We start from the raw sequence: 15,284 nt of genomic DNA on the forward strand, positions 1-15,284 counted from the left end.
GAGCTCTCCTTCCCGCCACCACCACCATCATCAGTTCGCGTCTGGCGCCTAGTCGATGCAGGGTGAGTGGTGTCCGACATAGCAGGCTGGTACATCAGGTAGCGTATGGCGCATAGCAGATGACACAGCAACAACATAGCTTGATTGTGACGTACCTTTCGTCAACACAGTGCTATCAACCTTCCGTATTTTCCATATTTGTACGGAAAATCACTACTTCGTCCGCGCTATGGATTTTGAGAAAATATACGGAAAATTGAACGGGATTAATCAGTATGTATAAGCATTGCAAGTGCGAGCTGAGCGATGAAAAGAAGAGACCCGAGTGGAAAGAAAACGCTGCAGTGGAGAGTCCTTAGAAAAGACTTAAAAATATCATAATATCGCTGCACGAGATCATCCTTATAAGTTATAACGTCAGCTGATCGTACTGTGGTTGATTCATACGGCGGTAAATACACACCTGCCTACACACGCTCTCTAAACTGAAAAGTTATTCTGGCACAGAGCTCTCCTTCCCGCCACCACCACCATCATCAGTTCGCGTCTGGCGCCTAGTCGATGCAGGGTGAGTGGTGTCCGACATAGCAGGCTGGTACATCAGGTAGCGTATGGCGCATAGCAGATGGCACAGCAACAACATAGCTTGATTGTGACGTACCTTTCGTCCCGGCTGGACTCATCAGGCAATCTTCTTCTTAGATGTCTTCACAAGGAGCTTGACTCGGGAGAATGAAGTTGAAGACTCCACTGCAACTGCACTTATGGTTAGTCCATATGGTAGTAAATACACACCTGGCAATATGGGGGTAAATACACGCCTGCCCAGACACGCTCTCTAAACTGCAAAGTTATTCTGGCACAGAGCTCTCCTTCTCACCACCACCACCACCACCATCAGTTCGCGCCTGGCGCCTAGTCGATGCATGGTTAGCGGTATCCGACATAGCAGGCTGGCACATCAGGTAACGCATGGCACATAGAAGATGGCAACGACATAGCTTGATTGCGACGTACATTTCGTTCTCTTGGTTGCGCTGTAGCCTGAAAAAGGAAATAAGACAATGCATCCACATGACACAGACAAGTAATTACTGTTACAAATAATGCATACTGCTTGATAACAGAGAAAGAAAGTCAGTGGTCACACAAGTTTTTGGTCGTCCCTGAAACGAAGATCGTTCCAGGGGGGGGGGGGGGGGGGGGGGGAGCTAAAATCTCAGTCGACTGACGCTATGCATACACATGTACATGCATGCGATTTTCGTCGTCCATTCATTTCGGAGGGTGGAGAGGAGGTCCGAGTACGAAATGAATGATGTTTTTTTCAGGGATGACTAATCACTTTTGCGATGACCCCTTATTGCATCAATTTATCGTCTGTACTGCGCAATTGAGTCCCACTTTTATTATGTTGGGTCCAGATTTCAAAACTCGTGAAGTTCGAGGCGAAAAGCAGGCCGATGAAGGGACGCCAGTATTTCAGTCTAGTCCGGTCAGTGGCGGGTTTAGGGGGGGGCGCGGGGGGCGCGCGCCCCCCCCTCAAAAATTTCGACCTAGGTTTCGAAAAATAATAGGCAGGGCGCTAGGGCGCCGGGTCGATCGAGCTAGACTAGGCTCGTCGGGGCGCGCGCGGCCTGAAACGATTGTCCAAAACAAGCGGTTGCACGGTCGAGCTGGTGTTGATTGTACACAGTACAGTCTAGTACAGTACAGTCTACAGAGTAGAGTCTACGTACAGTGAGCATGCACGGCGCGGCTACAGAAACACGGTGACCTGACCACTGCTGACTGTGTACTGTTGTACAGTGTGATCCCTGCTGGGACGCGCTCGACGCGTCTTCAACGGTACAAACATCGAAGAAAAGTCTTCGATCGAGTCAACCAAAACACGATTCGAATGCCGAGGGCTCAGGCGATTATCCTCGTTCGAATCGTGTTTTGGTTGACTCGAAGGCTTTTCTTCGATGTCTCAGGGACATCCCAAAAGGCCAAGCTCTAGCCAGCAGAGCCTGGAATTTTTGTAAAGCGTTCCTGTGGCGGCGCAACTCCTGCTGCCGCTCCAACAGGAAACAGTGGGAGTGATGAAGTCGCTGTTATTCCAGTTGAACTTTCGGAGCGGACTGACAGTCACACTCCGCCAGACGCGGAAGAATCTGTTGTCAGGGAGTAGCCAGAACATGAAGAACAGCGCACAGTGACAAGTACCGCTGCCTATGTAAAGGATGCTTTGACTCTTTGAGAGCGGTGAGAAATTGTTGGACTCGCATAAATAATTGCAGTTGATTCGCTCACCTAACGGCAAATTATTTTGAAGTTTACAATGTACATTGTTGCTGCGTGTACAGAAATACTGCTCGTGGTGTGTGAGATTTACGGCTTGTTGTTGTTGTTTATTTTACTTCACCAAATGAGCAGGCAGAGATGCCTTCTCACCTGCCCATAGGACAGGTTCTCACAGAATGATGAAGGGATGATATGCAAGGGAAAACAAGAAATGATATTAATTATTATATAAGACAGAAAGGACCAAAAGAAGAAAAGGAAAAATTTATATGAAAACAATTTCATGGAGTCAGAAATAGAAAGACAATAATTTCATGGAGTCAAAGAATAGAAAGACAATCTCATGGAGTCAGGAACACGTGGTTGATTTTATAGACGTGCATGCACAAATGTGATAGATGAGAAGGTTGGAATTTATGGCAGATAATAAAAGTTTAACGAGGATACTGATTCACAAAGTAAGTATACCAATGGCAGAAAGAGCTTTTCGGAAGGGACCAGGGACACGTATCACTCTAAAATCAGAGGGGAGAGCGTTCCAGAGAATGCTTCCCCGAAACATCATGGTCGATCGTCCCGCAGGCCCACGAAGAAAGGGAACTTGAAGCAAGTTCGACACTTGTCCCCGTGTGGTGCGCTGATCCTCCGGAACAGTCTCTGGGGCCGTTCGGGTGAATAACTGTTGAAGAAGGGGGCTACAGGAGGAGCTTCTTGACATCGGTTTTCAAAATGACCTGGGACAGTAGCATGATGTCATCTACCCCCACCCCATCCCGCCTTGATCCCGGCCGCAACCCCCCCCTCAGCCAAATCCTGGACACGCCACTGCCGGTGTCATGGAGAGGGACCGATGAACCGGCAACAAGAGAATTCAATACGCATGCTACTCTTCAGTTCATTGCTGGGGAAGACTACTCAAGGCCACGTCACTCCGGCAATTCAATGTACAAATCAGCAGCAACACTTGCAAACGTATTCCTACCAGCTGACCAGCAAGTTACCAGCCATCAGCTCTTCAAATAATTCCAACTTAACAAAGAGAGGAGATGGACAGATCGGAAAGTATCGTGGCAAGCTCAGGACAACACACGTCCGGCCCTATGTAACAACAGTGGAAAGTGCGTGCCATGGTATATTTTCGAAGGCATATCAAGAACCAGCTAATGTGGACTGGGAGTCCATTTGCATCGTCCGATCAGCTGCTACAAGTGCCGTGAGCCAATGGCAAACACTTTAGACAGAGACTACTACCTCTACTGAATGCAACTTTGGCATGGCAGAGATCTACAAGCACGTTATCTTATCTATCAATAGAGTTGTATCCTCGTATGACTATGTGAAGTGTGAGGTCGTACTGTACTGCAGACGCGTCTCCGACCTGGTTGGAAATGTACGCAATAGTTCCCACCCTCTTAACCAGAGATCGCACACACCCTAGGGTTTTGATGGGTTTGTACGACTCCCAGCTCTTGACTTTTGTTGGGTGTACGAGACGCACGCACAGTTTTCTTAGGGTGAGTACTTTTTTCATGTAGTACTGAATGCGGCAAGCAGGACTCGCCCATCCGCCCCTCCCCAAATGGATCTACTCGAATGGTTGCGGAGGTAGGGGTGCTCTGGCGGGATTTTACGACATACACAAGCGCGCACACACGCACACAATATACACACGCACGCACCACACACACATACACACAAACGCACGCTATGTCGCACGTCTTGGGCATGGCTTCGTGAATACAAATAATAATTTAATGTTATAATTTATAGTATCCAAATGTTACAGCAGCTTTACAAAACCTACCGTTCAATACCGGATCATCTTGTGACAGCTTCCTTGCAACACCCATGACTTGACCCCACTTCGTCTTGACGTCGGGAAATCGTTCACACCGGAGTTGGGACACGACTCATTGAAATCCAGGCCTATCTGCAGCTGGGAGCAGGACAGAGCTGATGGACGTCAGCAGCGGCTGTAGAACAACCATAAACGAGTCTTCTTTCTCCGCAGTCAGGGGGGACAGCAGCTTTGCAATGCAAGCTTCTTGCCTTCTGTGGGTCTTTAGCGGCTGGGATTCGGAACGCTCTGTAGAAACCATTGAACAAGTACTACACTCTATCAACCTACAAGTATTTCTTCCAATTCATGATTATTCGCAACTTTTTATGCAGTACGCGCACCAGATCAGAAGCCGCTAAGTAGCAAGGTTGAAAGTTTCAAGACAAATTGAAAAATATAATTAAACATAGAAAATTAGAATTCAAAGTTCACCATACCTGTGGCCCAAGCCAATACAGACTGAGCGTTCACGCGAAGAGAACGTAGATCTACGTCAGCTGAGGTTTCCTTAGGATCAGGAGGTGATTCTTGATCCGGATCTGGATCGCGATCAGCAGCACTCTCTGCCTCCATCACGATCATCAAATGCAACTAATTACTTGAAAAAGTAGTTCATTCTTCTTCTTCTTTTCGAGCTACGATTTCTCACGATCCTATCGATCCTGTGGCCTGCACGAGTCAAGGAGTGCACTCCCATGGCATAAGTACGCGGAGTAGTTGGTTTATAACTCAGGGCACGCACCGGGGATATCTGAGGGAAAAGTGCAGTGGGAGAAAGTGCCGCGAGTCAATCATAGTCGGCCCGGAAGGCCTCGTGTCGCCTCCCGGGTCTATACGACTCCCTGGTTGAGAAATATGGCGGTAAAGACACACCTGGAAATATGGCGGTAAACATACGCCTGCCCACACACGCTCTCTAAGCTGCAAAGTTCTGGCACAGAGCTCTCCTTCTCACCACCCCCACCACCATCAGTTCGCGCCTGGCGCCTAGTCGATGCATGGTTGGCGGTTTCCGACATAGCAGGCTGGTACATCAAGTAGTGCATGGCACATAGAAGATGACACAGCAACGACATAGCTCGATTGCGACGTACGTTTCGTCCCCGTTGGACTCATCAGGCAATCTTCTGCTTGGATGTCTTCATACGGAGCCTGACTCGGGAGAATGAAGTTGAAGACACCACTGCAGTTGTACTTATGGTTGATAAATATGGTGGGCCTTGGTGGCTGATGGTGGTGATGGTGGTGAGAAGGAGAGCTCTGTGCCAGAACTTTGCAGCTTAGAGAGCGTGTGTAGGCAGGCGTGTGTTTACCGCCATATTGCCAGGTGTGTCTTTACCACCATATTTATCAACCATAAGTACAGCTGCAGTGGTGTCTTCAACTTCATTCTCCTGAATTGTTTTAACTCAATTTTTCTTCCAACTTCTGCCCATGGCGTCCATCTCTCAGCTCGTCAGCTGACAACAGGTACTGTCACCACCATGACCCTGTCGTGACTCGTGACTCACGAGTCGTGAGAAGGTGCTCCCTGTAGACGAAGTTGGTGATGTTCCGACGCGGCCGTGGATGGTTGTAGTAAGGTCACTGTTTCCGAACACAGTGTCCTCCACCTTTTTTCATTGCTGTCAAACCAACAAAATGTGTGAACTATACACGGTTAACAGTGTATATAATGCTGGTGCTGGTACTGGTGCTGTACTACTATCTACTTCTATCTGGTGCTAGTACTGTGCTAGTATTAGATTATCTAATACCATTGTATCTGGAAGAAACTGTGCAGCTCGACACACGAGGAGAAATCAGTATCAGCAGCTACTACACCTAGCTGATGATGCTCACAAGACAGAAGCGGAAAAAACACTGAATTTCTTTATTTAGTGCTCTACTACGCGAAATGTGCTATTATTATTATTATTGTATAGGGTTGTAGTGATAGGCCAAGTCCATCGAACCTTCCACTCGGCAGACCTGCACGACAGCACCACTCCCTGCTCAATACACATCGCTTCGGGGAATTCGCCACTCATCAGTTGAGGAATGGGTTTGCTCCCACGCTGGAGCTCGCGCTATTCCGCCGATTTGACTTGACACTTGACTGACTCACGACTGCTATCCACAGAACACGAGAAGTCCATCGAACCTTCGACTCGGCAAACCTGCAAGAAAGCACCATTCCCTGCTCAATACACCCCTCATCAGTTGAGCTTGAGTAGGCTGAGGAAGATTGTACCTGAAGAGCACCACGTATATAGTACTCTCCAGGCACAAACATCACCAGGGATACAAACTTACAGAGACACTCCGTTTCCAGCGCGACAAACACCTCGTGAACACCAGATAGCAGCGCGAGTCAGTGGCCGCTGACTCGCCCGTTCACGCTTATTTTGGAGACGACGGGATCTCTCTTCCAAAGTATGTTTTTGCTGACGCATCCTATCACCTATTCGGTACCTATACTAACGTCAATTCTAATTTCATTTCCTCCTCGTCTCCCTATTTCTTTCCAAATCTCCCTCTACATCAGGGATTCGTATACATAATACGACGAATATCGTGGCTAGCCCTTTCCTAAAGATGCCATAATTTGTCGCAACTTTTGCTTTTCGCAACCGTGCCAAAACAGGTGCTAGTTGCTGAAATCGCAACCATATTTTCAGAAAAAGCTCAAAAGTTGCTAATATCGCAACTTAAAATTGGAGAGTTCTTGTGCAAAAACCACCAAAAAGGGAGCAGAAATAGCAGAAGTCAAACTTGTACAGTGTACATCCCTTCCTACTTTCCACAATGCCAGTATCCTGTTGCATGTATCCTACATCGTTGCAGTGCAAGGCAAAGGGAATGCACATTATCCTACCTACCGTTGATCTACTGTTTCTCTGAAATGAGTCTGCGAGAAATGAGCGAGTATGCATTTGTCCGACATGCAGTCCGTGACTTGACCTTTTGACCACATGCCATGGGGCCAAGGTTGCGGAAAAGTTGCGAAATAGTTCGCGAAAAAGAAGGAAGTTGCGAAAGTTGCTATTTCTTCTTAACCTCTAAAAATTACACGTAAGGCCAAACTAAAGAAGGTGTGTGGTTCGACTAACATGGACATTTTTTTTACGGGCGGGCGGGCGGATTTTTTTCTTTTAATATATATTTTTAGTACATGTAAATACACTGTATACGCGTATCGAGTAGACTCTACTACCAGCACAAGGCAGCAGTCGTACCACTCACTGCACTGCACTGCAGTACAACTACAACAGTACAAGTCAAGTCCAAAAGGAGCCGCCTAGCGCCTGCGTCCGCAGACTCACGCCGCACAGCACGTAGACGTGGACGTGTTCAGTCCACGTAGATCTACGTCAGTCACACGACAGCCCGCCGAAAAAAAGTTACGGTCGGGCTGAAATTGTACGGTCGGTCGGGTGAGTCGAACCACACACCTTCTTTAGTTTGGCCTAACGTGAGATTTGCACCGCGTTTTGAAAAAGGGCAAACAAAGTGTAACCAAGAGGGGTTATGTACTCTTGGTGTAACTTGAACAACGAAAAGTTGCAAAAAAAGTGGCGAGCATCTTTGGGAAAGGGCTATATTATTGTGGCCAGCTGTACGGTACGGGACAGATACCAGCCAGCAAATATTGTGGCCAGCTGTAATAGTGTAGAGCCTTTGTAGTCACAGATACCTGGATACGGGTTAAAGCTGTGTGGACCCTGGCTAGCGCCAGACATTACTGAAGTAACGTCTTCTGCATAGCTACGGGAATTAAAGCTGTGTGGACCCTGGCTAGCGCCAGACGTTACTGAAGTAACGTTTCTGCATAGCTACGGGAATAATAATACTTATGGTTGATAAATATGGTGGTAAAGACACACCTGGCAATATGGCGGTAAACACACGCCTGCCCACACACGCTCTCTAGGCTGCAAAATTCTGGCACAGAGCTCTCCTTCTCACCACCACCACCATCAGTTCGCGCCTGGCGCCTGGTCGATGCATGGCTGGCGGTATCCGGCATAGCAGGCTGGTACATCAAGTAGCGCATGGCACATAGATGATGACACAGCAACGACATAGCTCGATTGCGACGTACGTTTCGTCCCCGCTGGACTCATCAGGCAATCTTCTTCTTGGATGTCTTCATACGGAGCTTGACTCGGGAGAATGAAATTGAAGACACCACTGCAGCTGTACTTATGGTTGATAAATATGGTGGTAAAGACACACCTGGCAATATGGCGGTAAACACACGCCATAAATAATACTTGTAATATTATTCGCGGGCCGCGCGGGATCAGCCTAAACATCACCAGGATACCCACTTACTAGTACATTGATATGACACTCCGTTTCCAGCGCGACAAACACCTCGCGAACTCCATGAAATACAGCCATGTACATTTTTGTATTTCGAAGTAAGATCAGGAGATCGAGCATGCATGGCTGACGCAGCACAGAACCAATGAAGCGATGACGAAGCGCTGGGCGTAGGGATCACATCCACAAACAGCAACATGACTCTGTACTAACGGTTAAAACTCCGAGTGAGCATGAGGTGGGTATTATCTGCGTGGTCTACATGATTGATTGTACATCGCGCCTATAGCCTAGACAGTACTAGTAAGTAGTAGTGAAGCTGAGCGCACCCTTCATTTTTAGTTGGAATAAACGCACGCTTCAACCAGTACTGGCAGTAGCAATGAACGCGCACTCCAAGGAAGAAGGAGAAGACGTAGACTCTCCTTTGTAAGAGACATACCGGTAGATCCCCAGATCGCCATGGCAGGCTGGGTACTGGTACATGCACCACGAACCATACGTGATGTACTCTCCGTTACGCCAATGCGCCAGCCTATCATCCTGTGTTTGCTAATTCTGCTATTGCTCGTCTTCGAAGCCAACGCAGCGACTCAAGCTCAAAGCAAGGGCTCGCAATCCTCAGACTCTGGTACTTTGTCAATGTCTACTGATTGTATGCGAGCGTTCTTCCAACAGGCTGGAGTACGCAGTTCACATGTCACTCAGTACGTTTCTGCTTTCCGACAAAATGGCGTTGGACCAGAGGTTCTGTTCAGCTTGAGTTTTGTGGACTTGGTCAACCTTCTACGAGACACGTTCAACATATCTTACGCAGGGGACGCTTTTCGCATCCATACGTGCACTAATGGTCGAGGTGGGTGTGTTGCCCAGCCCTTTTGCCATAACGAGGGTACATGCGTCTACAGTGACGTCACTAGACAACACCATTGCAAGTGCAAGCACAAGTATACCGGACCAAGATGTTCGAAGAAAGTCGAGAATCCCGTGGAGGAGCTGAGACGGAAGGTAAAACAAATGTCTGTTGTGCTAGCCAATGTTGGCGTGTCGTACACCCGCTGGGGAAGGAATTCCTGTAATTCCTCTTCAGGCGCAGAACTTGTTTATACTGGACAAATGGCTGGATCGTTTTACCAACACACTGGAGGTGGATCCAATTACATCTGTTTACCACTGAATCCACAGTATGACAAATACAGGAGTGGGGTTCAAGCTCAGAGTTATCTTTATGGTACCGAGTTGGAAACCAGTGGTTTCTTTTCACCGTTTGGCAGTCTTCAAGAGCAGAACCCTACCTGTGCTGTATGTCACGTGACGGGAAGATCATCCCAGATCATGATTCCGGGTCACATGACCTGTCCGCCATCATGGAGTCGGGAATACCATGGTTACCTGATGAGCGCGAGCAACAATCACAAGGGTCGTACAGAGTTTATCTGTGTTGATGGCAATCCTGAGGTGTTGCGTGGCGAGAATGCCAACACGAATGGAGCTCTCCTGTACTTTGTGGAAGTCAAGTGCGGCGTTGGATTGGACTGTCCACCGTTCGACAATAATAAGGAATTAACATGTGTGGTTTGTTCGCGATAAGTGCAGAGACAACTTGTATTCCAGTCGCATCACAATCAGGTGACATTGCCTTCTTATTCATGTACATGTACATGTATACATGTAAGCACTTCTTTTTGAAGTACATTGTACAGTACATGACTGGGCAGGGAGAACAAAATCCTATGCAAAATAGCAGACCAAAGGCAGTCGTTACATCAGCATTATTGTTATTATTATCATCATCATTCCGTCATTCTATGCTCTACATTTAGCTTTGGCCCGTCTGGGCCTCTGGGGCGGGGGAACGGGGAGCTGGGATTAAGAAAATAAGACTGTACGAGTAGGCCAGTGTGTTGCATTCTGTCTGTCTGTTCCGTTGCGCAAGGTGTCAGCCGAGGCTGTTCGTGTGTTCGTCCGCTATTGCATGCACGAAGTAAGTAGTTCTGGGAGTGGGAAGCATTACCTCCATGCACTGGCACCTTCCCATGCGTAGTCTGCAGACCTAGAGTTGCATGCACTTCGTGTTTGATAAGATGTTCTTTCGCAATGTGGAAAAGAGTTTTATCTTCTTGCAGTTTTTTTACTGCAGAGGTTTTGTTGTTTTCTGCTGCTCGAGAGGGTCAATGCGTTCTACATGTGGAATGTACATGCACGAGGGTATGTGTGTGTGTGTGTGTGCGCGCGCGCGTTTGTGCGCGCACGCGTGTGTATGTGTCTGCGTGTGTTTGTGTGTGCGTGTGTGAAGCCTGATCGAGTGGGTTGACCTGCTGAGGGCAGTTTTTTTACTGCAGAGGTTTTGTTGTTTTCTGCTGCTCGAGAGGGTCAATGCGTTCTACATGTGGAATGTACATGCACGAGGGTATGTGTGTGTGTGTGTGTGCGCGCGCGCGTTTGTGCGCGCACGCGTGTGTATGTGTCTGCGTGTGTTTGTGTGTGCGTGTGTGAAGCCTGATCGAGTGGGTTGACCTGCTGAGGGCTGTAGACATTCAATGAATGGAAGAATCTTGTTTTTACATGACTGTGTCCACCTCTGCTTGTACAAATTGTCGACGCAGGATGATGCTGGGGTAGGCATCGCCCATTGAGAGCTGAATTCTGTCTGCTTGACGTGGAATTTCTTGGAGTTTTCCACTGTATTCTACTCAAGTATCAAGTTTTCTTTTCATGGTATCTCTTTTTTCAGATCCATAGACTTTATCTTGCCCGTAAAAGAAGCACTTACTAGGCTTTCCCCAAATCGGCCCGCCGAAAAATTCGCCGAAAACGAGACTTATCCAAAAATCGCTAAGCTTTTCGCCGATTTTGGAGGGTTCCTTCAAATTCCTTTTCAGAATCGCCGAAAATCTACCAAATGTTGTTGCAAAGTGCGTTTACGAACGAATGATGTTGCTGCAAGCATGACCGCTCGAGCTTTCTACTTCAGTACTTGTAGTACTAGTGTGTTGGGGTTGTGTGACTCGTGTCCTTTGACCTCCTCTCAAACAAACATTAGCCATTAGGAAGATCGTTACTACTACTGTACTAGTAAAATCCCCAAATTGGCCGGCGAAAATTCACCGAAAACGAGACTTTTAGAAAAATCGCAAAGCTTTTCGCCGATTTTGGAGGGTTCCTTTGAGAATCGCCGAAAATCTACCAAATCTTCCAATATTTCACCAATTTTGAAGCCAATATGCCAACAATTCCTTTAGCCGATTTTCCAATACATGTATATGTATATTCCAATTTTGCAGCCGATTTTCGAACAATCAGCTGTTTTGCAGCCGAATCTGATGTATTTTTGAGCTGAGCGAAAAGCCAACTGGTATACTAGTACCGGTACTGCTGATTTGATGCTTCAGAAAGGCCTGGTATCATGGTTATGCTCTTGGTTTGAGGCAAAAAGGGAGAATGGCTGCAAATTGTCAAACTTCAAGGAAGGCCCGGAATGCACATACTGACATAGTCAATCTGCCTCTGAAGCTGCCGCAATATCTTTCACCAGTTCCACCTCCTGTTGGTACTGTAAGACATGATCGCTTCGTCTGTGGTTGCTCTCCATTGCAACTGGATGCAGGGCTATGGAAGAATAGAGGGTGTATAAAATGATAAAATCCTTCAAATCCTCTCCCTCATTATCCAGGTACTACCGTGGTGAGAGGTGAAAACCATTATTGCTGGTGATCATTGGGATGCTGGAAGCTTATCATGGCAAGTGGTAGCTGCCTGCAGACAAGCTGTCACTGCTTCCACTCTGTGAAAATGCCTTATCCGAAAAAGCAGACATTAGGCCAGTTCGTGAGAGGAGATCACGGATCGAGATCCCTCCCACTTGCGGAACGCCTGAAAACAGGTGGTCCGAAGTTATGTTGCCACTCTACAGCCTTTGCTTGTGCTGTCTTCTTCTCATTTTGGTGTTGTTTAGATAAATGCATGACCACAATACTCCTCTTTTTTTATAGCACTTAACTGCAGGCTTAGCATTACAACCATCCACAACTTTTTTTACAACTAACTGTACGTGCTTCTCCAGGAGCGACAATGACTTACGCTGCTATCTGGTGTTCACGAGGTGTTTGTCGCGCTGGAAACGGAGCGTCTCTGTAAGTGCACTCTACCGAAGATGCATTAGTTCTAGCCGCCAACCGTTGGCTGTTGGCCAAACAAGAGCGTAAATACACGGGTATTGTGATGGTTGACATGTCAAAAGCGTTTGACCGTGTCCAACATCAACGTCTGATTGACAAACTATTCACCCTGGGAGTCAATGACAGAGTATTGTTATGGGTGGCTAGCTATCTCAGTGTCTGGTCGTTCTCAGCGTGCCAAGGTGTGTGAGGCTCTCTCTGATGCAGTCCCATGCTTTAGAGGTGTGCCCCAAGGCAGTGTTCTCGGGCCGCTTCTCTTTGTCCTTTACACGAGTGACATTTCCGACGTCATACCTTGCATTGTTGTTCATCAGGAGTTCGCGGACGACATCATCCTAGATTATTCTGATTCAGATCTGGACACTGTTTGCAAGACTTTCACTACGGCTGTGACACGTCTGTCTGACTGGCTCTCCGAAATTGGGCTTCTGCTGAATACCAGCAAAACCCAAGTCATGGTAATTCAACCTCGGGGACTCACTGGCAACATACCAGTCGTGAAATGTAAGGATCAAGCCTTAACTGTTACTTCCACTGTCAAATACCTTGGCGTAACCATTGATGACCAGCTATCCTGGCAGCCACATGTCTCCAGTGTTGTGCAGAAGGCGTCAGTCGCCACCAGCCAGCTATGGCGCCATGGGCGATCTCTGCTTTAAAAGCCCGCAGACTTTGGTACATTGGCATTGTGCAAGCACGACTAACGTACGCATCCAATGCATTCTTCCCGTCGCTGACACAGCAGCTGCAGAGTCGTTTAATCAAATCCAGCAAATCCGGAATTCGTGCGATTTTCCGACTCTCCAGCCGTGCATCCACAGCCCCCCCCCCCCCCCTCCTCGTGCGCTTATCTATTCGATCCCTAACTCACATTTTTCACTACAACTACAAGGTTTTGTTTTTTTTGTTTTCCGTTGCCTACATGATCTTGCAAGTCCTCTTTTCTGCACCTACTTACAGTTGATGGCAAATACAGGCCAAGCATCCCGGGATGATCGCCGAATTACTCGAGGACAGGAACAGAGGCTACTGCAAGTGCCTTTCCTTCCTGGTCCTTCCGGTCGTCAGTCACTGACATTTGTGGGAAGCACTCTTTGGAATGCCCTTCCCAGCGATATTCGCCTCCACAGTGCGGCTTTTGCCTTTAAACTGGCTCTGAACAGAATTAATTGTAATTTGTAACCAGTGTTAATCGCGCTCCTTCCTTGCTCGGCATCCCTACACATTACTGCATGTGTTTCTCTGTGTGTTCTTTACTGCATGCTTACACATACACACGCCCATTTGAATTATATACATACTCTCTCTTTCTCTCTCTCTCTCTCCGAGGGCTCTCTCTCTCTCTCCATCATTGTCTGGCTCTCAGGTTCTCACTCTTCTCACACAGTCTTTCTTCTCTCCCTTTCCCCCATGGTGCGTGATGTGCGCCTTGATCCCGAGACCATTGGTCGGGGGAGCGCACTTCACCTCACCGGCACAGCTCAATAGCACCTACACGCCCTTTGTAGTCCCCTATGTTCTCTTGATGTTGTTGTTGATGTTGTTGTTGTTGTTTTTCTCTTCCATTCTATGTAGGCATGTGTACTTTCATAAAATAAAATAAAACTTTGTGCTTTGGAATTATCATGTTATGATTCTTTTTAATATTTCCTTCTCTCATAGTATTATGTTCGTTCTTAGCAGGATTTTCCTCTGGTGAGAAGGCAGAATTGCCTGTGCTCTAAATGAATTCAAATAAAAGAAAGAAAGAAACAAACAAAAAAGTGTGTATCCCTCGTGATGTTTGTGCCTGGAGAGCAAAGTGGTGCTCTTCGGACACAATCTTCCTCAGCCTACTCAAGCTCAACTGATGAGGGGTGAATTCCCCGGAACACTGCGTATTGAGCAGGGAGTGGTGCTTTCTTGCAGGTTTGCCGAGTCGAAGGTTCGATGGACTTCTCGTGTGCTCTGGATGGCAGTTGTGAGTCAGTCAAGTGTCAAGTCAAGCCGGCGGAATAGCGCGAGCTCCAGTGTGGGGAGCAAACCCTTTTCAAACAAATCATCGCCGAAGTCGCAACCGGCACTATTTCGTAAGAAATCGTTACCTAATAAAATTGCCTACCGGCATGCAAAGGCGAAGTCACGCCTCTGCCCGTGACAGTACAGCCGCCGGCAATATGCTGCAAAGGGGCTCCCGACCTTGCGGCGAATGTATGTAAGAGGCCCTGCAGCCCCCTAAAGCACGTGACTGCCCATCGCAGCAGGCGAAACGAAATCCGTTTCCCTCACGGTGCTCCCCTCACGGCGGAATATACCAAATCTTTGTTTTTGTCTACAGCCAAAGCAGCTAGCGACTTCAGAAATATTGTGGTTTCCTTGCCACCACACCCGAGGTCGAAAACATTCACATACCCAACTCGTAAAAATGATAATGAAAGACAATGGTACTGAGACAAGGCCTATAGGACAAACGTGACAACTACTGAGAAGGGGCTGCACCGAGACGCAGCAGCGATGGTGGGGCATTGATGGCTCTGCCGACCTGAGGTCTCGGCATCACGGCCAAAAACACACACCAAAAACAAAAGATAGAGCTGCACGGGTCAGCAAAATAGAAAGCAAGGGTTAACATCAGCTAGTGTGCAGCGCAGCATCGTAGCAATGGGAGTCGTTGACGGGGCACTAGAATGTAG

General features: G+C 47.6%; 1 protein-coding gene and 1 long non-coding RNA gene across 2 annotated transcripts; one reads left to right on the forward strand and one right to left on the reverse strand.

The window, feature by feature from the left end:
- Nucleotides 1-518: 518 nt before the first annotated feature.
- LOC135823394 (uncharacterized) lies at nt 519-4,651 on the reverse strand. Its single transcript, XR_010554693.1, has 3 exons — nt 4,564-4,651; nt 4,091-4,372; nt 519-1,044 (listed from the first exon to the last, which is right to left on the reverse strand). It is a non-coding gene; the product is annotated as an uncharacterized LOC135823394 (long non-coding RNA).
- Nucleotides 4,652-9,550: 4,899 nt separating this feature from the next.
- Nucleotides 9,551-10,950, forward strand: LOC135823666 (uncharacterized). Its single transcript, XM_065336514.1, has 4 exons — nt 9,551-10,009; nt 10,371-10,418; nt 10,731-10,739; nt 10,933-10,950. Exons 1-4 carry the CDS (start codon nt 9,551-9,553, stop codon nt 10,948-10,950), a joined length of 534 nt encoding a protein of 177 aa, XP_065192586.1.
- Nucleotides 10,951-15,284: the final 4,334 nt, after the last annotated feature.

This window comes from Sycon ciliatum, chromosome 8 (genome assembly GCF_964019385.1).
Source record: "Sycon ciliatum chromosome 8, ocSycCili1.1, whole genome shotgun sequence".
NCBI lineage: Eukaryota > Metazoa > Porifera > Calcarea > Leucosolenida > Sycettidae > Sycon > Sycon ciliatum.

Coding starts and splice junctions, on each gene's coding strand:
- LOC135823666 (XM_065336514.1), top strand. CDS start 9,551: ATGGCTGGATCGTTTTACCAACACACTGGAGGTGGATCCAATTACATC. Junction 10,010..10,370: donor ATAAGGAATTAACATGTGTG/GTTTGTTCGCGA, acceptor CCGTTGCGCAAG/GTGTCAGCCGAGGCTGTTCG.